The sequence below is a fragment of the Trichechus manatus genome, unplaced genomic scaffold, assembly GCF_000243295.1.
Source record: "Trichechus manatus latirostris isolate Lorelei unplaced genomic scaffold, TriManLat1.0 scaffold00131, whole genome shotgun sequence".
NCBI lineage: Eukaryota > Metazoa > Chordata > Mammalia > Sirenia > Trichechidae > Trichechus > Trichechus manatus.
Window position 1 is genome coordinate 3,077,024 of NW_004444067.1, and position 27,355 is coordinate 3,104,378.

The following is a 27,355-nucleotide window of genomic DNA, read 5'->3' on the forward strand; positions in this document are numbered from 1 at the left end:
TGTTCGTTGTTGTGAGTCGTTGTCGCTGTTGTTCATTGTTGTTGTGAGTCGTCGTTGCTGTTGTTCGTTGTTGTGAGTCGTCGTTGTTGTTGTTCATTGTTGTTGTGAGTCGTCGTTGTTGTTGTTCATTGTTGTTGTGAGTCGTTGTTGTTGTTAGTTACCGTCAAGTCAGAGGAGGGAAAAATGCCAAAATGCCAAGTCCTACTTTGAAGTTAAAAATAAAAAAAAACCTTCACAAGTAGAGGATGCAGCTTCATAGCTGCGTGTGTGTGTGTGTGTGTGTGTGTGTGTGTGTGTGTGTGTGTGTGTAAGAAGCCCTGGCATTTTTATCAGTAGTGAAATCTCATAAGTCACCTTGGAAGAGGCTGCCGTGAGGTTGATGGGATTGTCATTGTCATTAATCAGAGCACGATCCCAGAACAGAGATCACACAGAGGTGAACTGTAGGCCAGATCTGGCCCAGATGTGTGTGTGTGTGTGTGTGTGTGTGTGTGTGTGTGCACGCACATGCGTGTTGTTGCTTTTTTAATGATTTAATTTGTCGTCATGTAAAAATTGGCACATTCACAATTCACAAAGAAGTCTGAATTTCTAGCTTATAAACAAGCACAAGGTCGTGTCACACTGGTCCCACATCCCTTCCTGTGAACCTTATCAGTAGCTCAATAGAGGACATCCCTTCTATAAGACCCGTGCTCTGCAGTTCACCACAGTCCCCACCACTCCCTCTCGTTTCCCCACCGAGCCTGAGGGGCATTTGTCATTTCCCATCACACCTGTGCTGCTGGCTTTCTCATAGCAGAGTCAGGGGAAAGTGGGGTGTTTCCTGCATTCTTGTCTCTACATGACAGACCTCCCTCTGTCCCTCTGATGGAGAGTTCTGTGTCTGTCAGCCCTGAGAGGAGACCGGCAAATTGGGTTGTGTTCTGCCAGAAAGCGTGCGGGAGCTGAGGGCTCTTGAAATGAAACCACAGCAGAGATGACTGAAGGAAGTACAGGTGTTTAGCAGGTGGGGAGAAAAGGCCCCGGGTGAGGGGCAGAGGGAGAAGGGCAGCTCTTTTTAAGTCTCTCAAGGGCCATCGTGTGAAAGATGGAGTCGATTTGTTCTTTTTTGATTCCAAGAGTGGAAGTTAAAGGGAGTCATTTTCAGCTCAGTAGAAACAAAAAGAACACAGAGGTAGTGATCTCTGTAGTTAAGCTTTCAGGCAGTTGGTGTTGGTTCAGATTTTGACTCTACCTTCCTTGCTGTGCGACCTGGGGCAAATTACTACGTTTCTCTGGGCCGAGTTTCCTCATCTGTAAAATGGGGACGACTATAGTACAGTGGAAAGGTGCCTTCTGCAGAGATTTGTTCTAGAGTCGGCGTATGAGGCAGAACCACCAATAATGGAAGTAATGCTTGACAACCCTTTAAAGAACACCTGGGCTTTTACAAATTTAAAAGACAGGAGGTTTTTTGTTTCTTTTTAATTTGTCTTTGCATTTGAACTGTGGTCAAATTTCCTGGGGGCAGTATAGCGTGAGGTCTAGTTTTAAGGAGGATGTTGGTGGAGTCTAGATAAGTTAGATTTGTGGGGGGAGGGAGTCAAAGTTAAATTTCCCTCTCTTACCTTTTATGTCTTCTGATACATTTTCAAATGATAAAGGTATTCTGAGCACGTGTAATTGAATTGTCATATGCGTATATTGCAGTCCCAACATGCAGTTTTTTGGGATGATTAAATAAGATTGTATATATAAAAGAGGTCACAGAATCCTTGACCTATAATACAGCAATAAATATATCTTTATGTATATATCTGCATATCTATATCCATATCCATATCTATGTGTATTAACCTCTACTTGATTGTAAGGTCTACAGGTGTCTATGACTATGTCTGTTTTACTAACCATTCTGTCCCCAGACTTAAGCACAGTGCCTTCAGCACAGTAAGAGTCCAGTAACTATTTGTTAAATATTATGAATGAATGAATGTTAGAACTACCCAGAGATGGAACACATCACCAGGCAAACGTGGTCGCCTGGTCTTTACTGGAACATCTCCAGGGGGTTTTCTGCTACTGGCAGTCTTCAAAGAGAAGTGGAAGTTCTTCTGTGCTCGAAGGAACTTGGCATTGCATGGAGAATTGTATCTAACCGTGTGATCCAAATCTTGTTTGGTTCTCATGGGAATGCTTCCATTCTACAACTACGTATTGAAAATCTACTTGTGAAGGGTGACTCTAAAGAACTTTGGGAGCTGCCAAGGTGGAATGCATATGAACTCTGTCCTTTGGTGCTTACGGTCCAGCTAATGAGTATGAGTAGTCAACATTTACTGAACACTTAGTAAGTGTCAAGTATTAGTGTAATGAGGATATTAGAAGTATTGACCTATTTTATCTTCACCAAAAGCCTTTAGGGTAGGTAATACTAGTATTCACAATTTATGGAGGAGGAAATGGAGGCCTAAAACAGTTAAGTACAGTAACTCTGTCAGGCTGGGGAGGATAGAGGCTGGAGTTTCCCCCAGGCACACAGGGCTTCTGTTCCAGAGCCTATGGTCTCTGTGCTTCTTCAATTGTCATTCTCTAAGGTTGTGCAAGGAGCCCTGGTGGTATAACAGTTAAGCACTTGGCTATTAACTGAAAGGTTGGTGGTTCGAGTCCACCTAGTGGCTCCATGAGAGGAAAACCTGGTAGATTGTAAAGATTATAGCTTAGAAAACCCTATGGGGCAGTTCTGTCACATGGGGTCACTGTGAGTCAGTATTGTCTCAATGGTGTCCAACAACAACAAGGTTGTGTGAGGAGTGGGGATATTTTTACGAGCTAGTAGAAAAATATCATTCCTACAGCTTGCTCATCAGTTGGTTTTTTTTTTTTTCCTGCATTTTTAAAATGCTTTTGTTTCCCTTTATATCACCTGGGAGGTGTATGTATTAGTTTTCTATTGCAGCTGTAACAAATTACCACAAACTTAGTGGCTTAAAACCATGCACATTTATTATCTTACAGTTATGGAGGCCAGAAGTCTAAAAGGAGTTTGGCAGGGCTGCATTCTTTCTGGAGCCTGAGGGGAGAATCCATTTCCCTGCGTCTTCCAGCTTTTAGTGGCCACCTGCATTCCTTGGCTCATAGCCCTCTTCTCCATATTCAAAGCCAGCGTCATAGCGTCTTCAAATCTCTTTCTCCCCCTGACCTGAGGTTCCCTCACCACATCTCCTCTCCGACTCTGACTCTCCAGCCTCTCTCTTTCCCTTATAACCAACCGGTTGTCATCAAGTCAATTCCAACTCATGGTGACCCCACGGTGTCACTGTAGAACTGTACTCCACAGGATTTTCAATGACTGATTTTTCAGAAGGAGATCACCAGGCCTTTCTTTCAAGGCACTTCTGGGTGGAGTGGAAACCCTGGTGGTGTAGTGGTTAAAAGCTATGGCTGCTAACCAAGAAGTCCAGCAGGCGCTCCTTGGAAACTATGGGGCAGTTCTACTCTGTCCTGGAGGGTTGCTATAAGTCGGAATCGACTCGACGGCAGTAGGTTAATACAGGTAGAGGTATGCCTTTTGCTGTTTTGTTTTGTTTTAATTTGCATTTCCTTAATGACTAATGCCACCGCTTGTCTGTCAGTCTGTCATATTGTGGCGGCTTGCGCGTTACTGTGATGCTGGAAGCTATGTCACCGGTATTTGAAATAGCAACATGGTGGACAGGTTTCAGTGGAGCTTCCAGACTAAGAAAGACTAAGCAAAAGGACCTGGCAGTCTATGTATGAAAAAACTGGCCAGTGAAAACCTCATGAATAGCAGCGGAACATTGTCTGATATAGTGCCGGAAGATGAGCCCCTCAGGTTGGAAGGCACTCAAAATACAACTAGGGAAGAGCTGCCTCCTCAAAGTAGAGTCGACCTTAATGACTTAGATGGAGTAAGCTTTCAGGATCTTCATTTGCTGCTATGGCATGACTCAAAATGACAAGAAACAGCTGCAAATATCCATTCATAATCAGAACGTGGACTATACGAAGTATGAATCTAGGAAAATTTGAAACCCAAAAACCTAACCCACTGCCATCAGTTGATTCCAACTCATAGTGACCTCGTAGGGTTTCTAAGACTGTAAATCTCTGCGGAAGCAGACTGCAACATCTTTCTCCCATGGAGCTGCTGGTGGTTTTGAACCACTGACTTTCCAGTTACCAGTCAATCGCTTTAACAGCTGCATCACCAGGAAAATTACAAGTTGTCAGAAATGAAATGGAATACATAAAGATCTGTATCCTCGGCTTTAATGAGCTGAAATGGACTGGTATTGGCCATTTTGAATCAGACCATTATATGGTCTACTATGCCGGGAATGACAAACTGAAGAACAACGGTGTGACATTCATCGTCAAAAAGAACATTTCAAGAACTATCCTGAAGTACAATACTGTCAGTGATAGGAAAATATCCATATGTCTACAAGGACAACCAGTTAATACGACTATTATTCAAATTTACGAACCAACCACTAATGCCAAAGATGAAGTAATTGAGGGTTTTTTTTTTTTTTTACCAACTTTGCAGTCTGAAAATGATCATTCAATCAAGATGCATTGATAATTGATGGTGATTGGAAGTGAAAGTGGCAAACAAAGAGGAATGATCTGCAGTTGGAAAATATGGGCTTGATGATAGAAACAATGCAGGAGATTGAATGACAGAATTTTGCAAGACCAACGACTTATTCATTGCAAATACTTTTTTTCAATAACGAAAACGGCGACTCCCTGTGGACCTCACCAGATGGAATACACAGGAGTCAAACCGACTACATCTCTGGAAAGAGACCATGGAGAAACTCAGTATCATCAGTCAGAACAAGGCCAGGGGCCGACTATGGAAGTTCAATTGCTCTTATGCGTTCAAGTTACTGAAGAAAATTAGAGCAAGTCCGTGAGAGCCAAAATATGACCTTGAGTATGTTCTTGTTGTTTGGTGCTGTTGAGTCTGTTCTGACTCATAGTGACCCTACGTACAACAGAATGAAGCACCCTGGTCCTGACCCATCCTCACAATCGCTGCTATGCTTGAGCTCAGTGTTGCAGCCAGCGTGTCAAACCACTTCATTGAGGGTCTTCCTCTTTTTTGCTGACCCTCTACTTTACCAAGCATGATGTCCTTCTCCAGGGACTGGTCTCTCCTGATAACATGTACAAAGTATGTGAAACAAAGTCTCGCCCTTCTTGCTTCTCAGGGGCCTTCTGGCTGTACTTCTTCCAAAACAGATTTGTTCATTCTGCTGGTAGTTCATGGTATATTCAATATTCTTCGCCAACACCATAATTTAAAAGCATTATTTCTTATTTGGTCTTCCTTATTCACTGTCCAGAAACCCCGGTGGCATAGTGGTTAAGAGCTATGGCTGCTAACCAAAAAGTCAGCAGTTCAAATCCACCAGGCGCTCTTTGGAAACTCTATGGGGCAGTTCTTTTATGTCCTACAGGGTCGCTATGAATTGGAATCAACTCAGCGGCAATGGGTTATTCATTGTCTAGCTTTCACATGCATATCAGGCGACTGGAAACACTATGGCTTGGGTCAGGCCCACCGTAGTCCTTAAAGTGACATCTTTGCTTTTTAACACTTTGAAGAGGTCTTTTCTGCAGATTTGCCCAATGCAATGCCCCCTTTGATTTCTTGGCTGCTGCTTCCATGGACATTGATTGTGGATCCAAGTAAAATGAAATCCTTGACAACTTCAATCTTTTCTCCATTTATCATGACATTGCTTACTGGTCCAGTTGTGAGGATTTTTGTTGTCTTTATGTTGAAGTGTCATCCATACTGAAGGCTGTAGTCTTTGATCTTCATCCGTCTGTGCTTCAAGTCCTCTTCATTTTCAGCAAGTGAGGTTGTGTCATCTGCATATCACAGGTTGTTAATGAGTCTTCCTCGAATCCTGATGCCACATTATTCTTCATATAGTCCAGATTCTTGGATTATTGGCTCAGCATACAGATTTAATAAGTATGGTGACAGGATACAAGTCTGATGCACATTTTTCCTGACTTAAAACCACATAGTATCCCCTTGCTCTGTTCGAATGACTGCCTCTTGGTCTACATACAGGTTCCTCATGAGCATAATTAAGTGTTCTGAAATTGCCATTCTTCGTAGTGTTAGCCATAATTTGTTATGATCCACACAGTCAAATGCGTTTGCGTAGTCAATAAAACACCGGTAAACATCTTTCTGGTATTCTCTGCTTTTTGCCAAGATCCATCTGACATCAACAATGATATCCCTTGTTCCACATCCTCTTCTGTATCCAGCTTGAACTTCTAGTAGTTTCCTGTCAATGTACTGCTGTAACTGCTTTTGAAGGATCTTCAGCAAATTTTACGTGTGGTGATATTAATGATACTGTTTGATAATTTCTACATTCTGTTGGATCACCTTTCTTTGGAATGGGCACAGATATGGATCTCTTCTAGTCAGTTGGCCAGGTAGCTGTCTTCCACATTTCTTGGCACAGACGAATGAGCACTTCCAGTGCTGTGTCCATTTGTTGAGACATCTCAGTTGGTATTTCATCAATTCCTGGGGCGTGGTTTTTTGCCAGTGCCTTCAGTGCTGCTTGGACTTCTTCCTTCAGTACCATTGGTTCTTGATCATACGCTACCTTCTGAAATGGTTGAACATCAACCAATTCTTTTTGGTACAGTAACTCTGTGCATTCCTTCTATCTTCTTTTGATGCTTCCTATGGTGTTTAATATTTTCCCTTTATATCCTTCAGTATTGCAACTTGAGGCTTGAATTTTTTCTTCAGTTCTTTCAACTTGGGAAATGCCCAGCGTGTTCTTATCTTCTGGTTTTCTAACTCTAGGCCTTTGCACATTTCATTTTAGTACTTTGTTTTGTCTTCTTGAGCTGCCCTTTGAAATCTTCTGTTCAGCTCTTTTACTTCATCGTTTCTTCCATTCACTTTAGGTATTCTACATTCAAGAGCAAGTTTCCAAGTCATTTCTGACATCCATTTTGGTCTTTTCTTTTCTTCCTGTCTTTTTAATGGCTTCTTTCTTTCTTCATGTATGATGTCCTTGATGTCTTCCACAACTTGTCTGGTCTTCAGTCACTAGTCTTCAATGCGTCAAATCTTGAGATGATCTCTAAATTCAGGTGGGATATACTCAAGGTCGTACTTTGGCTCTCATGGACTTGTTCTAATTTTTTTACCTTCACTTGGAACTTGCATATGAGCAATTGATGGTCTGTTCTGCAGTCTGCCCATCCTTGTTCTGACTGATGATATTGACCTTTTCCATAGTCTCTTTCTATGGATATAGTCGAATTGATTCCTTAGTATTCCATCTGGCGAAGTCCACATGTATAGTCTCCACTTATGTTGTTGACAAAATGTGTTTGCAGTGAAGAAGTCGCTGGTTTTGCAGAATTTTATCCTGCCATCTCTGACATCTTTTCTATCACCAAGGCCATATTTTCCAACTAGTTATTGTTCCTTTTTCTTTGTTTCCAACTTTTGAATTCCAATCACCAGTAATTATCAATGCATTTGACTGGCTGTTTGATCAATTTGAAACTGCAGAAGTTGGTAAAAATCTTCAGTTTCTTCATCTTTGACCTTAATGGTTGGTGCATAAATTTGAATAATTGTTGTATTAACTTGTCATCCTTGTAGGCGTATGGTTATTATCTTATCACTGACAGCATTGTACTTCAGGGTAGATCTTGAAATGTTCTTATTGACGATGAATGGAACACCATTCCTCTTCAATTGTCATTCCCAGGATAGTAGACCAAATGATAGTCTGATTCATAATGGCCAATATCAGTCCATTTCAGCTCACTAATGCCTGGGATATTGATGTTTATGCCTTCCATTTCATTTTGGACAATTATCAATTTTCCTAGCTTCATACTTAGTACATTTCATGTTCTTATAATTAATGGAAAGCTTGACCCCATCCATGTCATTAACATTGACTCTATTTTGAGAATGCAGCTCTTCCCTAGTGGTATTTGGAGTGCCTTCCAACCTGAGGGGCTCATCTTCCAGAAGTATATCAGACAATGTTTCACTGCTATTCATCAGGTTTACCCTGGCTAATTTTTTTTCAGAAATAGACTGCTAGGTCCCTCTTCCTAGTCTGTCTTAGTTTGCAAGCTCAGCTGAAACCTGTCCACCATGGGTGACACTGCTGGTATTTGAAACACTGGTGGCATAGCTTCCAGCATCACAGTTACACGTAAACCACCAGAATATGGCAAACTGACAAATGCATGTGGATTAATAATAGGACCTTGAGTATATCCCACCTGAATTTAGAGACCATCTCAAGAATATATTTGATGCATTGAACATTAATGACCATAGACCAAATGAGTAGTGGGATGAAGAAAGCAAAAGGTCATTAAAAAGACAGGAAAGAAAGGAAGGACCAAAATGGAATTCAGAAGAGACTCTGAAACTTGCTCTTGATTGTAGAACAGCTAAAGCGAATGGCAGAAATGATGAGGTAAAAGAGCTGAACAGGAGATTTCAAAGGGCAGCTCGAGAAGACAAAGTAAAGTATTATAATGTGCGAAGACCTGGAGTTAGAAAACCTCAAGGGAAGAACACTGTCGGCATTTCTCAAGCTGAAAGAACTGGAGAAAAAATTCAAGTGTCGAGTTGCAATACTGAAGGATTCTATGGGCAAAATATTGAATGACACAGGAAGCATCAAAAGAAGATGGAAGGCATCACTGCACCAAAAAGAATTGGTCGATGTTCATCCATTTCTGGAGGTAGCATGTGATCAAGAACTGATGGTATCGAAGAAAGAATGTCCAAGCTGCACTGAAGGCATTGGCAAAAAACCAGGCTCCAGAAACTGACAGAATACCAACTGAGATGTTTCAGCAAACAAATGCAATGCTGGAGGTGCTCACTGGTCTATGCCAATAAATTTGGAAGACAGCTATCTGGCCACCTGTCTGGAAGAGATCCATATTTACGCCCATTCCAAAGAAAGGTGATCCAAAGAATGCAGAAATTATCGAATAAATATCATTAATATCACACGCAGTACAATTTTGCTGAAGATAATTCAAAAGCGTTTGCACAGTATATTTATAGGAACTTCCAGAAGTTCAAGCTGGATTCAGAAGATGACGTGGAATGAGGGCTATCATTGCTGATATCATATGGAACTTGGCTGAAGGCAGAGAATACCAGAAAGATGTTTACCTGTGTTTTATTGACTATGCAAAGGCATTCAACTGTATGGATCATAACAAATTATGAACAACGTTGCAAAGAATGGGAAGTCCAGAATACTTAACTGTGCTCATGAGGAACCTGTGTGTAGACCAAGGAGCAGTCATTTGAACAGAACCTGTGTGGTTTAAATCAAGAAAGCTGTGCGTCAGGGTTGTATCCTTTCACCATACTTATTCAACCTGTATGCTGAGCCAGTAATCCGAGAAGCTGGACTATATGAAGAAGAATGTGGCATCAGGGTTGGAGGAAACCTCATTAACGACCTGTGATATGCAGATGATACAACTTTGCTTGCTGAAAGTGAAGAGGACTTGAAGCACTTACTGATGAAGGTCAAAGACTACAGCGCTCAGTACAGACTGCACCTCAACGTGAAGAAAACAAAAATCCTCACACCAGGACCAGTAAGCAATATTAAGATAAAGGGAGAAAAGACTGAGGTTGTCAAGGATTTCATTTTACTTGTATCCACAATCAATGCCCATGGAAGCAGCAGCCAAGAAATCAAAGGATGCGTTGCATTGGGAAAATATGCTGCCATCTCTCTGCTTGCCTCTCTTTTTTATATCTCAAAAATGATTGGCTTAAACCACAGTCTAGTCTTGTAGATTGAGTCCTGCCTCATTAACATAACTGCCATTAATCCCACCTCATTAACATCACAGAGGTAGGATTTATAACACATAAGAAAATCACATCAGATGACAAAATGGTGGACAATCACACAATACTGGAAATCATAGACTAGCCAAGTTGACACACATTTTGGGGGGACACAATTCAATCCATAACACCATTCCAAGTTTCAGGATCCCATTTCTTCCCAGTCAATGCACCAGACACCATTTGAAGTTAGGAATTTAATTGGCATTGTAATTCAGCCACTCTTTCAATAATACTTTGGGTTTGGTTTTCAACAATATCAGCTCTATTACTACAAGAAATGAGGCTTTCTTTTAGGGCACAAGTGACAACTTTCAGGTCTTGTACGTGGTGCTTGAACTGTGGTTCTGAAGCTTTTAGCTCATCCCTTTCTTTTACAACTTTGTTTCGTGAAGTAGGACCAACCAACCAGCTTCTTTACACTTCTTATTCTGAAAAAATTGTAGAAAAGTATCAAATAGGCAAACACTCAGGGCCTTGTTTCTCACAAATATTTGAACCATTTGTGGTGATATTTTGCATATTTCTATTGTTACCTCATGCCATGGATTACCAGTGCCCTCTTCACTATTGGAGGTGGAGTCATCAGCACTTTTAAGACTAGCCAGACATGAGAACCAATTTAGAAAACTCATCCTTGCAATTTTGTTCCTCTAGAACCACTCTTGGTGCCAAATGTCTCAGGCTGGGTTCTCTAGAGAGGTAAAACCAGTGAAACATATATATAAATATATAGAGAGAGATTTATTTCAAGAAAACAGCTTATGCAGTTGTGGATGCTGGCAAGTCCCAAATCCATGAGTCAGTTATCAGGCTGGAGGCTTCTCCTGACTCACATGATTGCAGGGGCTGATGAACCCAAAATTGTCAGGTCAGGCAGAAGGCTGCTGGCTCATGGGTTGTGGGAGCTGGCAAATCCCAAAATCTACAGGGTGAGCGGTAGGTTTCTGCCTCATGTCCCAGCAACCTGAGGTCAGATGATAATGAGTTGGATGCAGAATCAAGGGAGAGGAAGCTTTGCCAGAACTTCCATGTATATTGGATGCAGGCCACATCTCCAAGGAAACCCCCTTCTCAGCTGATTGGCTGCTCATATCAGATCACAAAATGGAGGATGATTACATAATATTTTCCAAATCACTGACAATTATGGCCTAGCCAAGTTGACACATAACCTTAACCATCACAATGACTTACCCAGGACCTTCTGGCTGGCAGGGCTGGGATTTGAGTTGAAGCACCTTGTGATGGTTAAGGTTGTCTGTCAACTTGGCTGGGCCCGGATTCTCTGTGCTTTGGCAGTTATGACGTTGTTTGGCAGCTGTGTAATGATGTAATGACTTTCATAATGAGATCTGATGTAATGTAATTACCTCCATGATGAAATCTGTTATGAGCAGCCAATCGGTTGAAATGGAGTTTCCTTCGGGGTGTGGCCTGCATCCAACATAGGTGGACTTTCTGACAAAACTTGCTGGCTTTTACTCACTCTGGATCCTGCAGCAAGCTCCTGTTTCATTTTTCCTCCGGTTCTTGGGACTTGAGCTAGCAGCTTAGCTGCCAGTCTTGAGATTCATCAGCCTCTGCAGCCTGTGAGCTAGAGGCCTGCTGTCTGACCTGCTGATCTTGGGTTCACCATTCCCTGCAGCTACATGAGTCAGAAGAAGCCTTCAGCCTGACCCACAGACTAGGGACTTGCTAGCCTCTACAACTGCGTGATCTATTTCCTTGATACAAATCTCTCTCTGTATATATTTCTACACTTCATTGGTTTTGATTCTCTAGAGAACCCAGCTTAAGACATACCTTGACTCCAACCCCCTGCTCTTGACCCCCACTTGAAATAGCACCAGAGTTTCACGGTGAACATAGCCCCACTGGGTGGTTAGACTACTTACTTCAGGGGCAGGCTCCCCCTCTACTCTGGAATTGTCTACAAATTGACTTGTTTTGAGAATATCCTGAGAGGTTAAGACTATCATCTGTCTCAGATGAAAATGTGTTCTCTCTTTTTTTTTTAAACATTACAAATGTCTGGAGAGAAATTCACTTGTGTTTCGAACTGGGGGACATAAAATAAAACTCAACAAATTACTAGAACTCCTTCTCCAGCCAAGAGTTATTTGTACCAATCAATAGACACATAATGGGCTTAGATGAGAGAAGTCTTCTGAGACACTAACATGTTCCCCCCAAATAGGCAGGGAATTTAGTCTAAGCAATTTATTAGCATTTTATCAGTGTATATCACTAGGCTGATATGGACTTCCAGAAGGTGATACTGCCTGTTGCAGCTAGTAGAAATGTAAATTCCATCTCGGCTGAGAACATCAGAACATGATTTCTCAGAGTGGACAGTTCAGATTACTCAGCTCGCCTATTAAACAAATGGGCACTTCTCTCTTCTCCTCCATTGTCAATGGGGCTAGTCTTCCAGCAGTAGAAGATTATTTTTACTCATATATTTAATTTATACATTCTTTGTAGATGTCTTCTAAACTGCTGTTGAATTTATTTTGTCATCAAAACAGCATCATCATTTAAGGTTTAATTTAAAATGCTGAGAGACAGAGTCTCAGATTTCAAAGCATTTCTTTTGATCATTTATTCTTCCCTGCAGGGTTGGGCTAACTTGTATAAAGAGCCTCTCCCAAAAAAGTTTCTGTATATACTTTTTAAATTTTGTTGTGGTGAAAATATACATAAAACGGATACCGTCTCAGCAATTTCTACGGTACAGTTCAGTGACATTGATTACGTTCTTTCGAGTTGTGCAGCTATTCTCGCTGTCCTGTTCTCAAATCCTTCCACCACCATGAACGTAAACTCAGTGCCCTCTAAGCAAAAACTCACCTTTTCCCTCGCCCCCCCTACCTCTGGTAATCACTAACAATCTTTGGTTTCTATATATTTGCTTATTTCATGTAAGTGAGATCATACAATATTTGTCCTTTTGTGACAGACTTGTTTCATTCAGCACGATGTTTTCAAGGTTCATCCTTATTGTGGCATACATCAGGACTTCAGTTCTCTTTATGACTGAGCAATAGTCCATTGTGTATAGAAATGTTTATATATATATTATTTATTAAATATATATATATTTACCAATTCTGAAGCCTAGTTTAACATGTTCTCTTTTAACATTAAAGGCCTCAGCTGCCAAGTGGTTGCTTAATAGTATTATCATTTAATGCTTTGGACTACTAAGAGCTTTTCTTCTCATCAAGGGTTTCAACTGTTTCATTTCCCAGGGTACATGTTCCTGTGCACAGAAAAGCAAACAAACAAAAAAGACAGTTGCTGTCAAGTTGATTCCAGCCCACGGCAACCCCATGTGTGTCAGAGTAGAGCTGTGCTCCGTAGAGTTTTCAATGACTGATTTTTCAGATCATATAAATAATATAGAATAAATAAAACTGTATTTAAAACACCTGGTAGAATGCAAATGTAAAACGCTGTGGCTGCTGTGGCACAAAGTTAAACACAGGAGTACTATATGACCCAGCAATTCCATTTGTAGGTAAATGCCCAAAAGAATGAAAGCAGGGAATCAAACTGATTCCTATACACCAACGTTCATTTTCAGCATTATTCACGATAGTCAAAAGGTGGAAACAACCCAAGTGTCTATCAACAGATGAATGGATAAACAAAATGTGGTCTATCCATGCAATGGAATGTTACTCAGCCAAAAAGAGAAATGAAGTTCTGATCCATGCTACAACATGGATGAACCTTAAAAACATTATGCTGAGTGAAATAAGTCAGAGGCAAAAGAGCAAATCTTGTAGGATACCACTTTTATGAAATATCCAGAATAGGCAAATGCATGCAGACAAAAAGTAGATTAGTGTTTACCAAGGGCTTGGGAGAGGAGGGAATGGGGAGCTATTGCTTGATGGGTATAGAGTTTCTGTTTGGGGTGATGAACATTTTGGGAAATAAATACTTGTAATGTGTTTTATTGACTCTACAAAGGCATTCAACTGTGTGGATCATAGCAAATTATGGATGACATTGCAAAGAATGGGAATTCCAGAACACTTAATTGAGCTGTACACTCAATTGAACCTGTACATAGACAAAGAGGGCGTTGTTGGAACAGAACAAGGGATACTGTGTGGTTTAAGTCAAGAAAGGTGTGTATCAGGGTTGTATCCTTTCACCATACTTTTTCTATCTGTATGCTGAACAAATAATCCGAGAAGCTGGACTATATGAAGAATGTGGCATCAGGATTGGAGGAAGACTTATTAACAACCTTCCGTATACAAATGACACAACCTTGCTTGTTGAGAGTTAAGAGGACTTGAAGCATTTACTGATGAAGATCAAAGACCAGAGCCTTCAGTATGGATTACACCTCAACATAACAAACAAAAATCCTCACAACTGGACCAATAAGCAACATCATGATAAATGGAGCAAAGATTGAAGTTGTCAAGGATTTCACAATCAACGCCCATGGAAGCAGCAGTCAGGAAATCAAATGACACATTGCATTGGGCAAATCTGCTGCAAAAGACCTCTTTAGAGTGTTAAAAAGCAAAGATGTCACTTTAAGGACTAAGGTGTGCCTGACCCAAGCCACGGTGTTTTCAGTCACAGCATATGCATGCGAAAGCTGGACAATGTAAAAGGAAGACCGAAGAAGAACTGATGCCTTTGAATCATGGTGTTGGTGAAGAATATTGAATATACTGTGGCCTGCCAGAAGAACAAACAAAAGTGTCTTGAAGAAGTACCGCCAGAATGCTCCTTGGAAGCAACGATGACGAGACTTCATCTCACATACTTTGCACATTTTATCAGGAGGAACCAGTCCCTGGAGAAGGACATCATGCTTGAAAGAGAGGAAGACCCTCAATGAGATGGATTGACACAGTGGCTGCAACAATGGGCTCAAGCATCACGATTGTGAGGATAGCACAGGACCGAGTAGTGTTTTGTTCTGTTGTACATAGGGTCGCTATGAGTTGGAACTAGCTTGATGGCACCTAACAACAACAACAATAGTTGCAAAACAAGAAAAACAAACTAACAAAGAAAACACCTGGTAGAATGTCTGGCATACCATATGCCTTCTTCTCCCAACCAAAGGAAAAGAACTCTTCCAGAAATTTCTGCCTTGAATAGGCAAGAGAACTTAGCAATGCCTGGCACTTCACAGGGAGGTTTTGCTCTCAAAAATCATGGTCGTTTAAGTTCTTGTAGGTGTGTTGCCATGTTCCCTGAGAGGTTTGGTGACAGATAACCCAGAGAGACTCAAGTATCAAATGCCCTTTAGTGCCCAGGGGAAGAGAGCTTGTGTCCAGAAGTGTCTGAGGTGAGAGAAGAGGAGAGAAGAGATGGTTATTATCTCAAGTGAGAGAGGGAGAGTTTGGACAAAGTGGAGCTCAATGACTACTAAGTGACACTTTGAGAAAATACTGCTTGAGTGATGCATGGCTCACATCAATGTGGATAAGGCAACAATCATTACTACTAGAAAGCAGCGTGCTGGAAAACCTTGTTTTCTTAATTATATCTTCACAGTAGACACCTTTTGGGCTATCTTCCCAGCCTGAGATAATTACTTTTCTTTTCCTCCCTTTTTTTCCCCTGGTAATTGCTTCTTATCCCCTCTCCTCAAACACGAGCGGGCTGCTGGGGGCTGTGTTAATATTATATGGCCCATCCCCTTGGGACTAACTGGTTGACTAATCAATCCGAGTCTCCTAGGATTTGAAATTAGCTAGTCTTTTGTTGTGGTTGCACTTGTAATGCTTATCATCCCTATACTCTAGCTGCCATGTTCAGGGAAGGGCAGAACTAATTCTGCAGAGCAAGAAGAGGGAAGCAGAGAGGAGCAAAGCTGAAAGGCAGACAGTCAGGCCTGGTGGCCTTCTGTTTCCTGGTTCCAGTCCTTGGTGAGGCTCTATCACTTTCTAGATGGTGAATTTCCCAAAACCAAACCAAAACCCTTGCTATCAAGTCGATTCCGACTCACGGTGACCTCATGTGTGTCAGAGTAGAACAGCTCGCTAGGGTTTTCAGTGGCTGTCATGTTATGGAAGCATATCACCAGGCCTTTCTTCTGTGGCACCACTGGGTGGATTGAACTACCAACCTTTCGGTTAGTAGCTGAGTGCAAACCATTTGCTCCACCCAGGGACTGTCTGTGGATTTACCAGAACTTTCTATATTAGAATGGAAAATTCCTATTGTCTTAATCTTCACTGGGGTTCCTTATAAGTAAATAGTCCCAACTCACATAGTCAAAATAATAGCTAATAGTTAATGAGCCTTACTATATGCCAGGCAGTATACTAAGTACTTTTTTTGTGCAGGATAAGCTTATGATCTCCATTTCAAAGATGAAGAAACTGAAGCTAAGAGATTAAGGACTTTGGCCCCTGGTCCTCTGGTTGGTTAGTGATGGTTCCAGGTTTCAGACCCTAGCAGACTGATAGAAGAAGATAAGAGGGCAAATTTTTTCCATATTGAGAAGCTGTAATAAAGAAATTGGAAGACTTTAACTTTAACTATGGTGGTGCAGTGGTTAAGAGCTTGGCTGCTAACCAAAAGGTAGGCAGTTTGAGTCCACCAGCTGTTCCTTTATGCGGCAGTTCCATTCTGTCCTATAGGGTCACTGTGAGTTGGAATCAACTCAATGGCAAGTTTTTTTGGTTCATGGGCACAAAGATCGATGTATGATACATTATGAAAGTTGGCATCAGAAATAAGAAAGAGGGTAAAAAGGATGGTAATATTTTAACGGAAACAGATAAAACATGTGAAAGAGTGAATTTGAACATTGAAGGGATGAGATGAAAAATTAATCCAAGAGAAGAAAGCATTGCGTATCACATGTGTTCTGAAATACAGTTCAAGGGAAGAAAGCAGGTGGAGTGGGTGGGGCTGGTGACCCCAGAGAGGTTGTGCCTGCTGTAGAATCCACTATATAAAGAAAATCTGAACAATTCCAGCGAAGTCCTGAGTGGAAAACACAGTTCTCCGGGGGTTAAAATCCGAATGAACAGAAAAAAGGAAGACTCTTTGTTTTAGATGACAAGAGTTCAACTATAATCAGCAGGGGTACGGCTGATTTTTTCCTACTTTTTTTAGCTTATGCAGCAGGGAAAGATGATGATGATGGACGTTGCGGTCATCAGGCACGTTTAGATCTAGGGGCCTAACCCATGTTGTCAGATCTCTTGCCCTCCGCATATACCCCCCAGAAGTGGGCTTCTCTGTGGTTCTCCGCCTTTTCCGCAGGCGGCTTCCCGCAGGTCGGCCCAAAGACAGCAGCCCGGGCCTCGGTCCACATTACCCCGGGCCACAGGGAGCAGCATCCCTGCAGGCTGCTCCAGAGGAGGGACCTTCCTTCCTGGACCCAACACTCACTGCCCTTAGAGTGGATTCTGACTCATAGCGACCCTAGAGGTTTTCTAAGGCTGTAAATCTCTGTGGAAGGAAGCGGACTGCCACATCTTTCTCCCACAGAGCCGCTAGGGGTTCCAGTTAGCAGTCATCGCTTTAAACGGTGCGCCACCAGGCCTCCTTTCTATCCTAGAAGTCTTCAGCAAACTTCTCACTGTTATTGGCCTGCAGTGGATCACCTGACTATCCCTGAGCCAATCACTGTGGGCAGGAGAATAGGGCATGCTGATTGGCCAGTCAAGGCCCACCTGAGTCAGCTTCCCGGAAGTTCGGGGTGGACCTTGAGTGATGTTGGCTGCTTGTTAGGACCAAGGAGTGTTCTCTAGCAGTGCCAGACTGCGGAGGCTTGTTCCTCGTCTAGTGCAGGGTGAGCACTGGCACAGTGAGACCTCGTCATGCCCTTCTTTTCCACATCAAAGGGCTATGGAGGATCCAAAGAGAGGGTGCAGTGTTCCCATGGATGTGGAAACTCCCCTTTTGGAACGTGCATAGATAAATGTAGTTAAATACCCTTGTATGTGTTTTAGTATGTAACGAGATAAAACTAGCACATAAAATATGCACTTTCATCAGTGAGTGATTTTTACATAAGGCTAGTGAAAATAAAGGGAAAGTCAGTTCTTAAAAATAAAACGTGGTATGTGAATACGGCAGAAATCTTAGAAGCACTAGCAGTTGGCTGGTGGTTGGGGAGCACCAAATTATTATATATGAAATTACTCTGGAAAGTGTCAAGTTGTACCAGTGTTAGATATCCCCCCCCCCCCCTGTTTTTTTATTATGATGATTTTTGAGCTCAGGGAGTTGTGAGTCTAGCGTCAGGGATCAAGCAGGCTTCACAGGCTGACCTTAGGGACTTGGTAAGTTTGGAGTACCGGACTGAGGTAATCACTGCAGAGGTATGGAGTGACTGACTGTGTATCCTGGGTGAGTTTTCTCTGACTGTTTTTAAAAGATCAGGTCTGGTCCTGCTGGGTAAAAGGAGTAGCAGCCAGATTGGCACACAGAAACCCCATACATGGAAATTCAGGCAGAGGACAGCACATGGCTTCTTGAGGAAGCTCTGCCTGTGTATATTTTGTAGATGAGTCAAGGCCTTTGAAGGTGCCCAACCCACCCGACTGCTGCAGCATTCCCGGGGCTGCCAGACATGTATCCATATGTTAAAAAATATACATTGTGATTTTACATTGTTGTGCCTTGCTGCAAGTCGGTGGGGAGCCAGGTGACTGATTCCACTGTGAGAAGAAAGGGCTGCTGTGCAGGCGGCAGTGTGTTTCCAAACAAGTACTCCACAGAGGGAGGTGCCAGCTGGTGTTTAGGGAGGAGAATTGTGCATTAGACTCTTCATCTGACTTAGGGTGCTGACAGTGGATGAGTAGGAGATGGTGTCTTTCCAGCACTTCTGTTTAGTCACCCATAAGGTGGGTATCTTAGTGGCATCTTCAAATGAGATTTACAAATCTTATGTGTGATGTGTCAATGGAGCCTTTCAGCTTGATGCACCTTGTGCTTTCAGACAGAGCAGAGAGCTCAGAAGGATAGAAGAACGGGTATAAGTGCAGGGTAGAGGTAAGGAATGATGAATCTCTCAGTAGTGAGAGAGGGGAACTCTGTGTTTGGTACATGTTAATGGAACTAGAGGGGCCACAGATAAGGCTAGAGAGGAAAACTGGGATTTGAAGATCTACCAAACTCCGCTAAGGAATTTGGACTGAATTTATGGGCCAGGATGGCAGAGACAAGACGTACATACCACCACTCCCCACTACGTGCCATGGTAGACATCACCAATCAATCTCTGCACTCTTTCCTGCTGGAGCACAGATGCTTTCTCAAGGCAGAGCTCCCCAAGCAGCCACTCTGAATTGATTTGCACTGGCAAGTCAGATGAACCCACTTCCTGTTTCTGGTGGAGTGTGTGGGGAGTAAGCAAACATTTTTTTAACAAGGATTGAAGCATGATGCTAATGAAGCAAAGATATGTAGCTGAAAGTTTAATATATTAGAGGACAAAAACCCACTTCCATTCCTTTCCATCTGATATCATATCATATGTATCAGGCTGATCTTAGGCAGAGTCATAACCTGACAGGCTTTAGGGAAACTACAGCCCCAAGACCTACTCTATCTGGCCAGCACAGTACTTTAGAAATGTGTAGTTAGAAGCTAATATTGAAAAGTTGGGCACTTTCACCAAAAGTCTGGACTTAACATTCCTCTTGAGAGGTCAGAAGCTCTTTGAACACTGCCCTAGCACCCCAACATGGCAGCAAGGGACTCAGCTTGGTAGCAGCTGCCCCCTTTGAATGGGGCTGAGGGTGTGCGCTCTCAAGGATGACACAGTCCCCACGTCCCCTGTCACTCACAGCAGACCCTTCTGCCTGAACTGCATCACCTCCCTGGTCCCTGTAGGGATTTAGCTGTTGAGTCAACAGTGGAACCTCCTGAAGCTCCACCTCAGGCCAATGGTGCTGAGGAATTATGGGTAGTCATGTGCGTCAGCTGAATTCTGTTATAAAGATGTTAGATAAAATTAGATGCATTCAGTAGGACATACTAGATAAATGTATTTAATATAAAACAAAAAAAAACACCCATTGCCGTCGAGTCGATTCCAACTCATAGAGACCCTATAGGACATAGTAGAACTGCCCCATAGGGTTTCCAAGGCTGCACTCTTTACCAAAGAAGACTGGTGGGTTTGAACTGCTGACCTTCTGGTTAGCAGCCAAGTGCTTAACCACTGTGCAACCAGATCTCTCTCTCTCTTTCCTCTGAGAATATCCTTATCCTGCCAAAATGCTTTTCTTTTATGTCCCTAATTTATATGTAAACCCTGAACTCCTAAGCTGGGGGCTCCAGCGTCCTTGCCAATGGTACCTCATTAACAGGCTTCTCTTCAGCAGGTTCTGTGTTTGTGGTTAGAGCCGGTGCAGGGAGCTGGGCTGCACCATATGCTGAGCTTCCACCAGATAAACAGCTCCTAATCCCTTCTGGGGCAGCGCTCATTGAATGCAAAGTGCTTGGATCTTCTCCTAAACTAATGAGTGAGGTGGTGCTTTTTTTTTAATCTCCCAAGGCAGGGATAAAATGCCAAAATGAAAGCATCTCACAAATAAGTGTGTGTTAAACTTTGCACCAGCACTATATCAGACAATGTTCTGCTGCTATTTGTAAGGTTTTCACTGGCCATTTTTTTTTAGAACTAGCCCGTCAGATCCTTCTTGCTAGTTTGTCTCAGACTGGGAACTATCTGTCCACCATGGGTGGCCCTGCTGGTATTTGAAATACTGGTGGCATAGCTTCCAGCATCACAGCAACACACAAATCACCACAGTACAACAAACTGACAGATTAGTGGTGGAACTGACAGACAAGTGGAACATTGTCTGATATACCACCAGAAGATGAGCTCCTCAGGTTGGAAGGCACTCAAAATACGACTGGGGAAGAGCTGCCTCCTTAAAGTAGAGTCGACCTTGATGACTTGGATAGAGTAAAGCTTTGAGGACCTTCATTTGCTGATGTGGCATGACTCAAAATGAAAAGAAACATCTGCAAACATCTATTAATAATTGGAACGTGGAAAGTATGCAATATGAATCTAGGAAAATGGGAAGTCATCAAAAGTGAAATGGGACACATAAAGATCGATATCCTAGGCATTAGTGAGCTGAAATGGACTGGTATTGGCCATTCTGAATCAGACAGTCATATGGTCTACTATGCCAGGAATGACAAAGTAAAGAGGAATGGTGTCAGATTCATCATCAAAAAGAACATTTCAAGATATATCCTAAAGTACAACGCTGTAGGTAATAGGGTAATATCCATACGCCTACAAGGAAGATCAGTTAATATGACTATTATTCAAATGTATGCACCAACCACTAATGGTAAAGATGAAGAAACTAAAGATTTTTACCAACTTCTGTGGTCTGAAATTGATCAAACATGCAATCAGCATGCATTGATAATTACTGGTGATTGGAATGTGAAAGTTGGAAACGAAGAAGGATCGGTGTTAGAAAATATGGTCTTGGTGATAGAAACAACACCAGAGATCACATGATAGAATTTTGCAAGACTAACGAATTATTCCTTACAAATACCTTTTTTCCACAATATAAATGGCAACTATACATGTAGACCTTGTTGGATGGAATACACACGAATCAAATGAACTACATCTATGGAAAGAGATAGTGGAGAAGCTCAATATTGTCAGCTAGAACAAGGCCAGGGGCTGAATGTGGAACAGACCATCGCTTGCTCATATGCAAGTCCAAGTGAAGCTAAAGTTAATTAAAACAAGTGCACGAGAGCCAAAGTACAAATCATGAGTACATCCCACCTGAATTTAGAGACCATCTCAAGAATAGATTTGACGCATTGAACACTAATGACCGAAGACCAGATGAGTTGTAGAATGACATCAAGGAATCATACATGAAGAAAACAAAAGGTCATTAAAAAGACAGGAAAGAAAGAAAAGACCCAAATGGATGTCAGAAGAGACTCTGACGTTTTCTCTTGAATATAGAGCAGCTAAAGTGAATGAAAGAGATGATGAAGTAAAAGCTGAACTGAAAATTTCAAAGGGAGGCTCGAGAAGACAAAGTATTATGATGAAATTTGCAAAGACCAGGAGTTGGAAAACCAAAAGGGAAGAACGCTGTCAGCATTTCTCAAGTTGAAAAAAACTGAAGAAAAAAATTCAGGCCTTGAGTTGCAATGTTGAAGGATTCTATGGGCAAAATATTGAACGACTCAGGAAGTATCAAAAGATAATGGAAGGAATACATAGAGTCACTGTACCAAAAAGAATTGTTCAGCCATTTCAGAAGGTAGCATTTGAACAAGAACCAATGGTACTGAAGGAAAAAGTCCAAACTGCACTGAAGGCACTGGCAAAAAACAAGGCTCCAGGAAGTGATGGAATACAGACTGAGATGTTTCAGTAAACACATGCAGCACTGGAGGTGCTCACTCATCTATGCCAAGAAATTTGGGAGACAGCTACCTGTACAGCTATCTGGAGGAGATCCATATTTGTGCCCATTCCAAAGCAAGGTGATCCAACAGAATGCAGAAATTATCAAACAATATCAGGGATATCACATGTAAGTAAAATTTTACTGAAGATAATTCAAAAGTGTTTGCAGCAGTGCGTTGACAGGGAACTGCCAGAAAATCAAGCCAGGTTCAGAGAAGGACATGTGATAGGAAATACCATTGCTCATGTCAGATGAATCTTGACTGAAATCAGAGAATACCAGAAGGATTTCATCTGTGTTTTATTGACTAGGCAAAGGCATTCGATTGTGTGGATCATAACAAATTATGGATAATATTGCCAACAATGGGAATTCTAGAACACTTAATTGTGCTCATGCCGAACATGTACATAGACCAAGAGGTAGTTGTTCGAACAGAACAACGGGACACTGCATGGTTTAAAATCACAAAGGTGTGCATCAGGGTTGTATCCTTTCCCCATACTTATTCTATCTGTATGCTGAGCAAATAATCCGAGAAGCTGGACTATATGAAGAAGAATGTGGCATCAGGATTGGAGGAAGACTCATTAACAACCTGCAATATGCAAATGACACAACCTTGCTTGCTGAAAGTGAAGAGGACTTGAAGCACTTACCGATAAAGATCAAAGACTACAGCCTTCAGTATGGATTACACCTCAACATAAAGAAAACAGAAATCCTCACAACTGGACGAATAAGCAACATCAGGGTAAACAGAGAAAATATTGAAATTGTCAAGGAATTTAATTTACTTGGATCAACAATCAACGCCCATGGAAGTAGCAGTCCAGAAATCACATGATGTATTGCGTTAGGCAAATGTGCTGCATAAGATCTCTTTAAAGTGTTAAATAGCCAAGATGTCACTTTGAGGACTAAGGTGCACCTGTCCTAAGCCATGATATTTTCAATCACCTCATATACATGTGAAAGCTGGACAATGAGTAAGCAAGACCAAGGAAGAATTGATGCCTTTGAATTATGGTGCAGGCAAAGAATATTGAATGTACCATGGGCTTCCAGAAGAACAAACAAATGTGTCTTGGAAGAAGTACAGCTAGAACGCTCTTTAGAAGCAAGAATGACAAGACTTCGTCTCATGTACTTTGGATATGTTATCAGGAGGGACCAGCCCCTGGAGAAGGACATCATGCTTGGTAAAGTAGAGAGTCAGCGAAAAAGAGGAAGATCCTCGACGAGTTGGATTGACACAGTGACCTCAACAATGAACCGAAACATGGCAACAATTGTGAGGATGGCTCAGGACCGGGCAGGTTTCATTCTGCTGTACGTAGGGTCACTGTGAGTTGGAACCGATTCAAGGGCACCTGGCAGCAACAACAAGAAACTGCACTGAGTCATAATCTTGGGACCAGGTTGCTGGTTTACTCTTGATAAGGGGAAAAAAAATTGTAGCACTCCTCTACAAATGCAGAATCAAACTGTGTTGAATGTGATTTGGGCTTTTTCTCCTAGGGACAAAGACCCAGAATTTTTTGTTTTCTCAAGATGTGACCCAGCAAGCAGAGTCTACAACTGACTGTGCTCTGCTTGAGTGCCATCTAAGGGAGTTTTGGGGGTGGGGGGTGGGGATGGAGATTAGATGGAGGAGGTGCATGGGAGCCCTCTTGGGAAGGGGATGTACTAGGTGTTGGGAATCTTGCGGAACAGCAGCTCCTTCTTGATTTTGTCTGGCCTGTAGGCAGCAGAGAGGCCTGGCTGCCTTGTATGCACTATTGTCCTGCCAATCACTGGGTGTTATAATGGTCTGTGTTCACATCTGTCTCCTCCACTTAGCTGGGACTCCGTGATTCACTTTGTGTCCTTGGCGTCCCATAACATCACTGGCCTAAACTGGGCCTAGTGTTAATCTGAGACTTGCTGGGATCTCTCTGTGCTCCTAAAACGGGGATTCGTCCTCTCTGGGCTGTACTCCTACGAGGTGGGCACAGATCAGACAGGCTTAGGGTCTCCTTCAGCAGCCAGACTTGAGGGTTCTGTGATGAAGGTGTGTGGAGGAGATGGGAGGGAAGGAAGCACAGTGGTCTCCATCTTGTCCACGCAGGCTCCGAGTCCATACTTGCTGTGAGGTCCAATACAGTTGCTAAACACCCCTGGCCTCATGCCTGCTCCACCTGTGGTATGCACACCTGCCTCAAGAGAATGGGGTTCCGATGAGAATGCTGCAGTGGATGCACTAGGGAGTGCTGCTCACACCTCCCTGGCTCAGGTGATTGCCACCTACTGCCAGACCTTTCCCACAGTACAGACCTCAACTCTCCTGCGTTTGTACAAAATTCTAATTCTTTTTTGCCTGCTTCTACCCTTCTCAATCTTGCATCAAATCACTTTGAATCACGTTCATCCTACCATCAGAAACATACCTACTCTTGGAAGTCTCGAGGCCCTTTCTGTGCATAAGACTGAAATCTCAACTCAGAGACACTCTGAATTCTTTCAGAGGATGTGCAGGCTTAGTGCTTTTTCCATCTTTCAGGAATGGAGGCATGACCTACTTAGAAAAAAAAGTAAGAAGGTGAGAGACCTTGGCAATTCTGTCTATTGACTATTGTTTGAATTTTTTCTCCTAGGATATACATAATGTTAAAAAAAAAAATGTGGTTCCCTCACCAAACCAGTCGTCATCCCATTCCTCTCAACCCTGATTGGCTTAGGGAAGTCATGTGACACTTCTGGCCAATGAAGTGTGAGGAGTCCTCTGGGGGATTCTTGGAAAAGTCTCCTTCCTTTAAAAAGAGACATAGGAAGTGGTGTCCCCCCATTTCACACTGGACATTGTCACATTGGATATGACACTTTGTGCCTTCTGCACATGAAGTGACCCTTGCTCTCTCCTTCCCCTCTCCATCCAGACACACTTGACATTTTCCTGATGGTCCATGAGAGAAAGTCATCAACACGTGATTTGCTTATCGGGAAGATGTAGAGTGAAACGGGAGCTCAAATTGTCTAATACTTCACCTGCTAATGTGTGCAGCCCACGTGTTGAGTCAGAAGACCATAATGAAACACTATGTCGTCACTTCCATTCTGTAAAACTGTAGTTTAATGGGGCAAAAATAATTATACCCATGTTTCCAGTGCATTTCGTGAGCATTTTACCCACCCAGTTTTTAATCTACTACACGGCTCTCTTGATTTCTCAAAAAAGATACTCTTTATGGCTTGAATAAAATGATTGTTCAGTAACATATGGCCACCTTTTATGCATCTTCAAATATGGTGTAAGAATAAAATACGATGCACCTGGGGTTTGATTAGTAGAGGGATGAGTACATAAAAAAAGTAAGGCGAAGGGAAAAAAAAACAAAGAAGGCAACAGAGGTTATGCAACTTCATTAAATTATGTTTATGGTTTTACTTGTCAGTATTTTGTATTGCAAAATGGCCTTCCTAGAGTCCATTTATCAGTATTTGTCACTAATTAGTGCCTACAAATTACCTTCTGCATAAGTCATGTTGTTCTGGTTGTCTTGGTATCTAATAAATCAGGGCTGTTGCAGTTCATGAACTCTCACCACTGTGGGTTTTTTGCTTGTATTTTTCCTGCTGATGCATCTCAAGATTCCACCTCTCCCCAAAGGTTTCCAACAACTGTGATTCCGTTTTTGTGAATGGGAAGGAGATGAAGAGCAGAGTAGACACAATTGTGAACTTCACCCACCAGCACTTCACCTCCCAGTTAGAAGTCACCATCTGGGTGCCCAGACTCCCTCTGCAGATTGAGATCTCAGACACAGAACTGAGCCAGATCAAAGGCTGGAGGATCCCAGTGGCCCCCAACAGAAGGTGAGGAGCCAAGGGTGGGAGTGGCTCCCAGAAAGAGGATTGTGGATTGGATGTTATATGGGCCCATATCTTTGTGTAGTGGTGGTAAAACTGGTTTTCAGGGTCCTAGGGCCTGATGCAGCAACATCCACAGCAGCCTGCTCTCGGGGTTCAAGTGGATCTGTTGGTGTTACTTACTAGTGCTTTGACATGAGAAAATCGTAATGTGAATAATAATAGTACTTACTTCACAGGGTAGTTGTTAGGATTAAACAATACAGAAAAACACCTTATACAAGGCCTGGAATTTAAGATGCAATTATTTCTCATTCCCCCTTTCCCTACTGTTCATTCCTACATTATTCATTCTTGGTTCCCCTGCCTGTGAATGTCAGCCAGCATCCATGGAGTAGAGTGAAATGGTTAAGAGTTTAGACTCTGGAATAAGGCTGTCCAATCCTTGACCAAGGCTTTGCCACTAACGGTTGCATTACCTTGGACAAGTTACTTAATCTCTCTATTCCTCAGTTTCTTCATCTACAAATTGGAGATGAAAATATTACTGGATAGAGCTATCCCAAAAATTCAGTGAATGATACATATTGCAGTAAGCAGAATTCTAAAGATGGCTCTCCAAGATTGTCATCTCTGGTTATTCAATCAAATACCAATCTAATACAGCTGTGGAAAGATTTTTCAGATACAGTTAAAATCCCAAGTCAGTCAATTTTAAGAAATGGAGATTATTCAGGTGGCTGTAACCCATGAGCTGAGCCTTTTAAGAGAAGATAGTTTTCTCCAGAAGGTAGACAGAGTGTAGGGTTAAAAAAATATTTGAAAAAATAATGGATGAAAACTTCCTACATTTGGTGAAAGACATAAACCTACAGATTCAAGAAGCTGGGGAAATACAAAACAAGGACACTCAAAAAAAAAAAAAAAAAACATGTCAAGAGACATCATACTTCAACTTTGGAAAACTAAAGACAAAGAAAAAAACCTTAAAGGCATCCAAAGAAATGACACCTGACTTATAGGGAAAAACCACTTGAATGACAGTGGATTTCTCACCTGAAACTATGGAGGCGAGAAGGAAGTGGCACCACATTTTTCAAGGTTTGAAAGAACAGAACTGTCAACTGCAAATTCTATATCTGGCAAAAGTCTTCTTCAGGAA

General features: G+C 42.1%; 1 protein-coding gene across 1 annotated transcript in view; it reads left to right on the top strand.

Annotated features, from left to right (window-relative positions):
• Positions 1-27,355, top strand: part of TMEM132B (transmembrane protein 132B) — a 215,783-nt gene that overhangs the window by 180,243 nt on the left and 8,185 nt on the right. Inside the window, exon 5 of the mRNA XM_004385044.3 lies at positions 25,994-26,199. Coding sequence (XP_004385101.3) covers positions 25,994-26,199 — 206 coding nt within the window. The remainder of the gene's footprint in view (positions 1-25,993; positions 26,200-27,355) is intronic.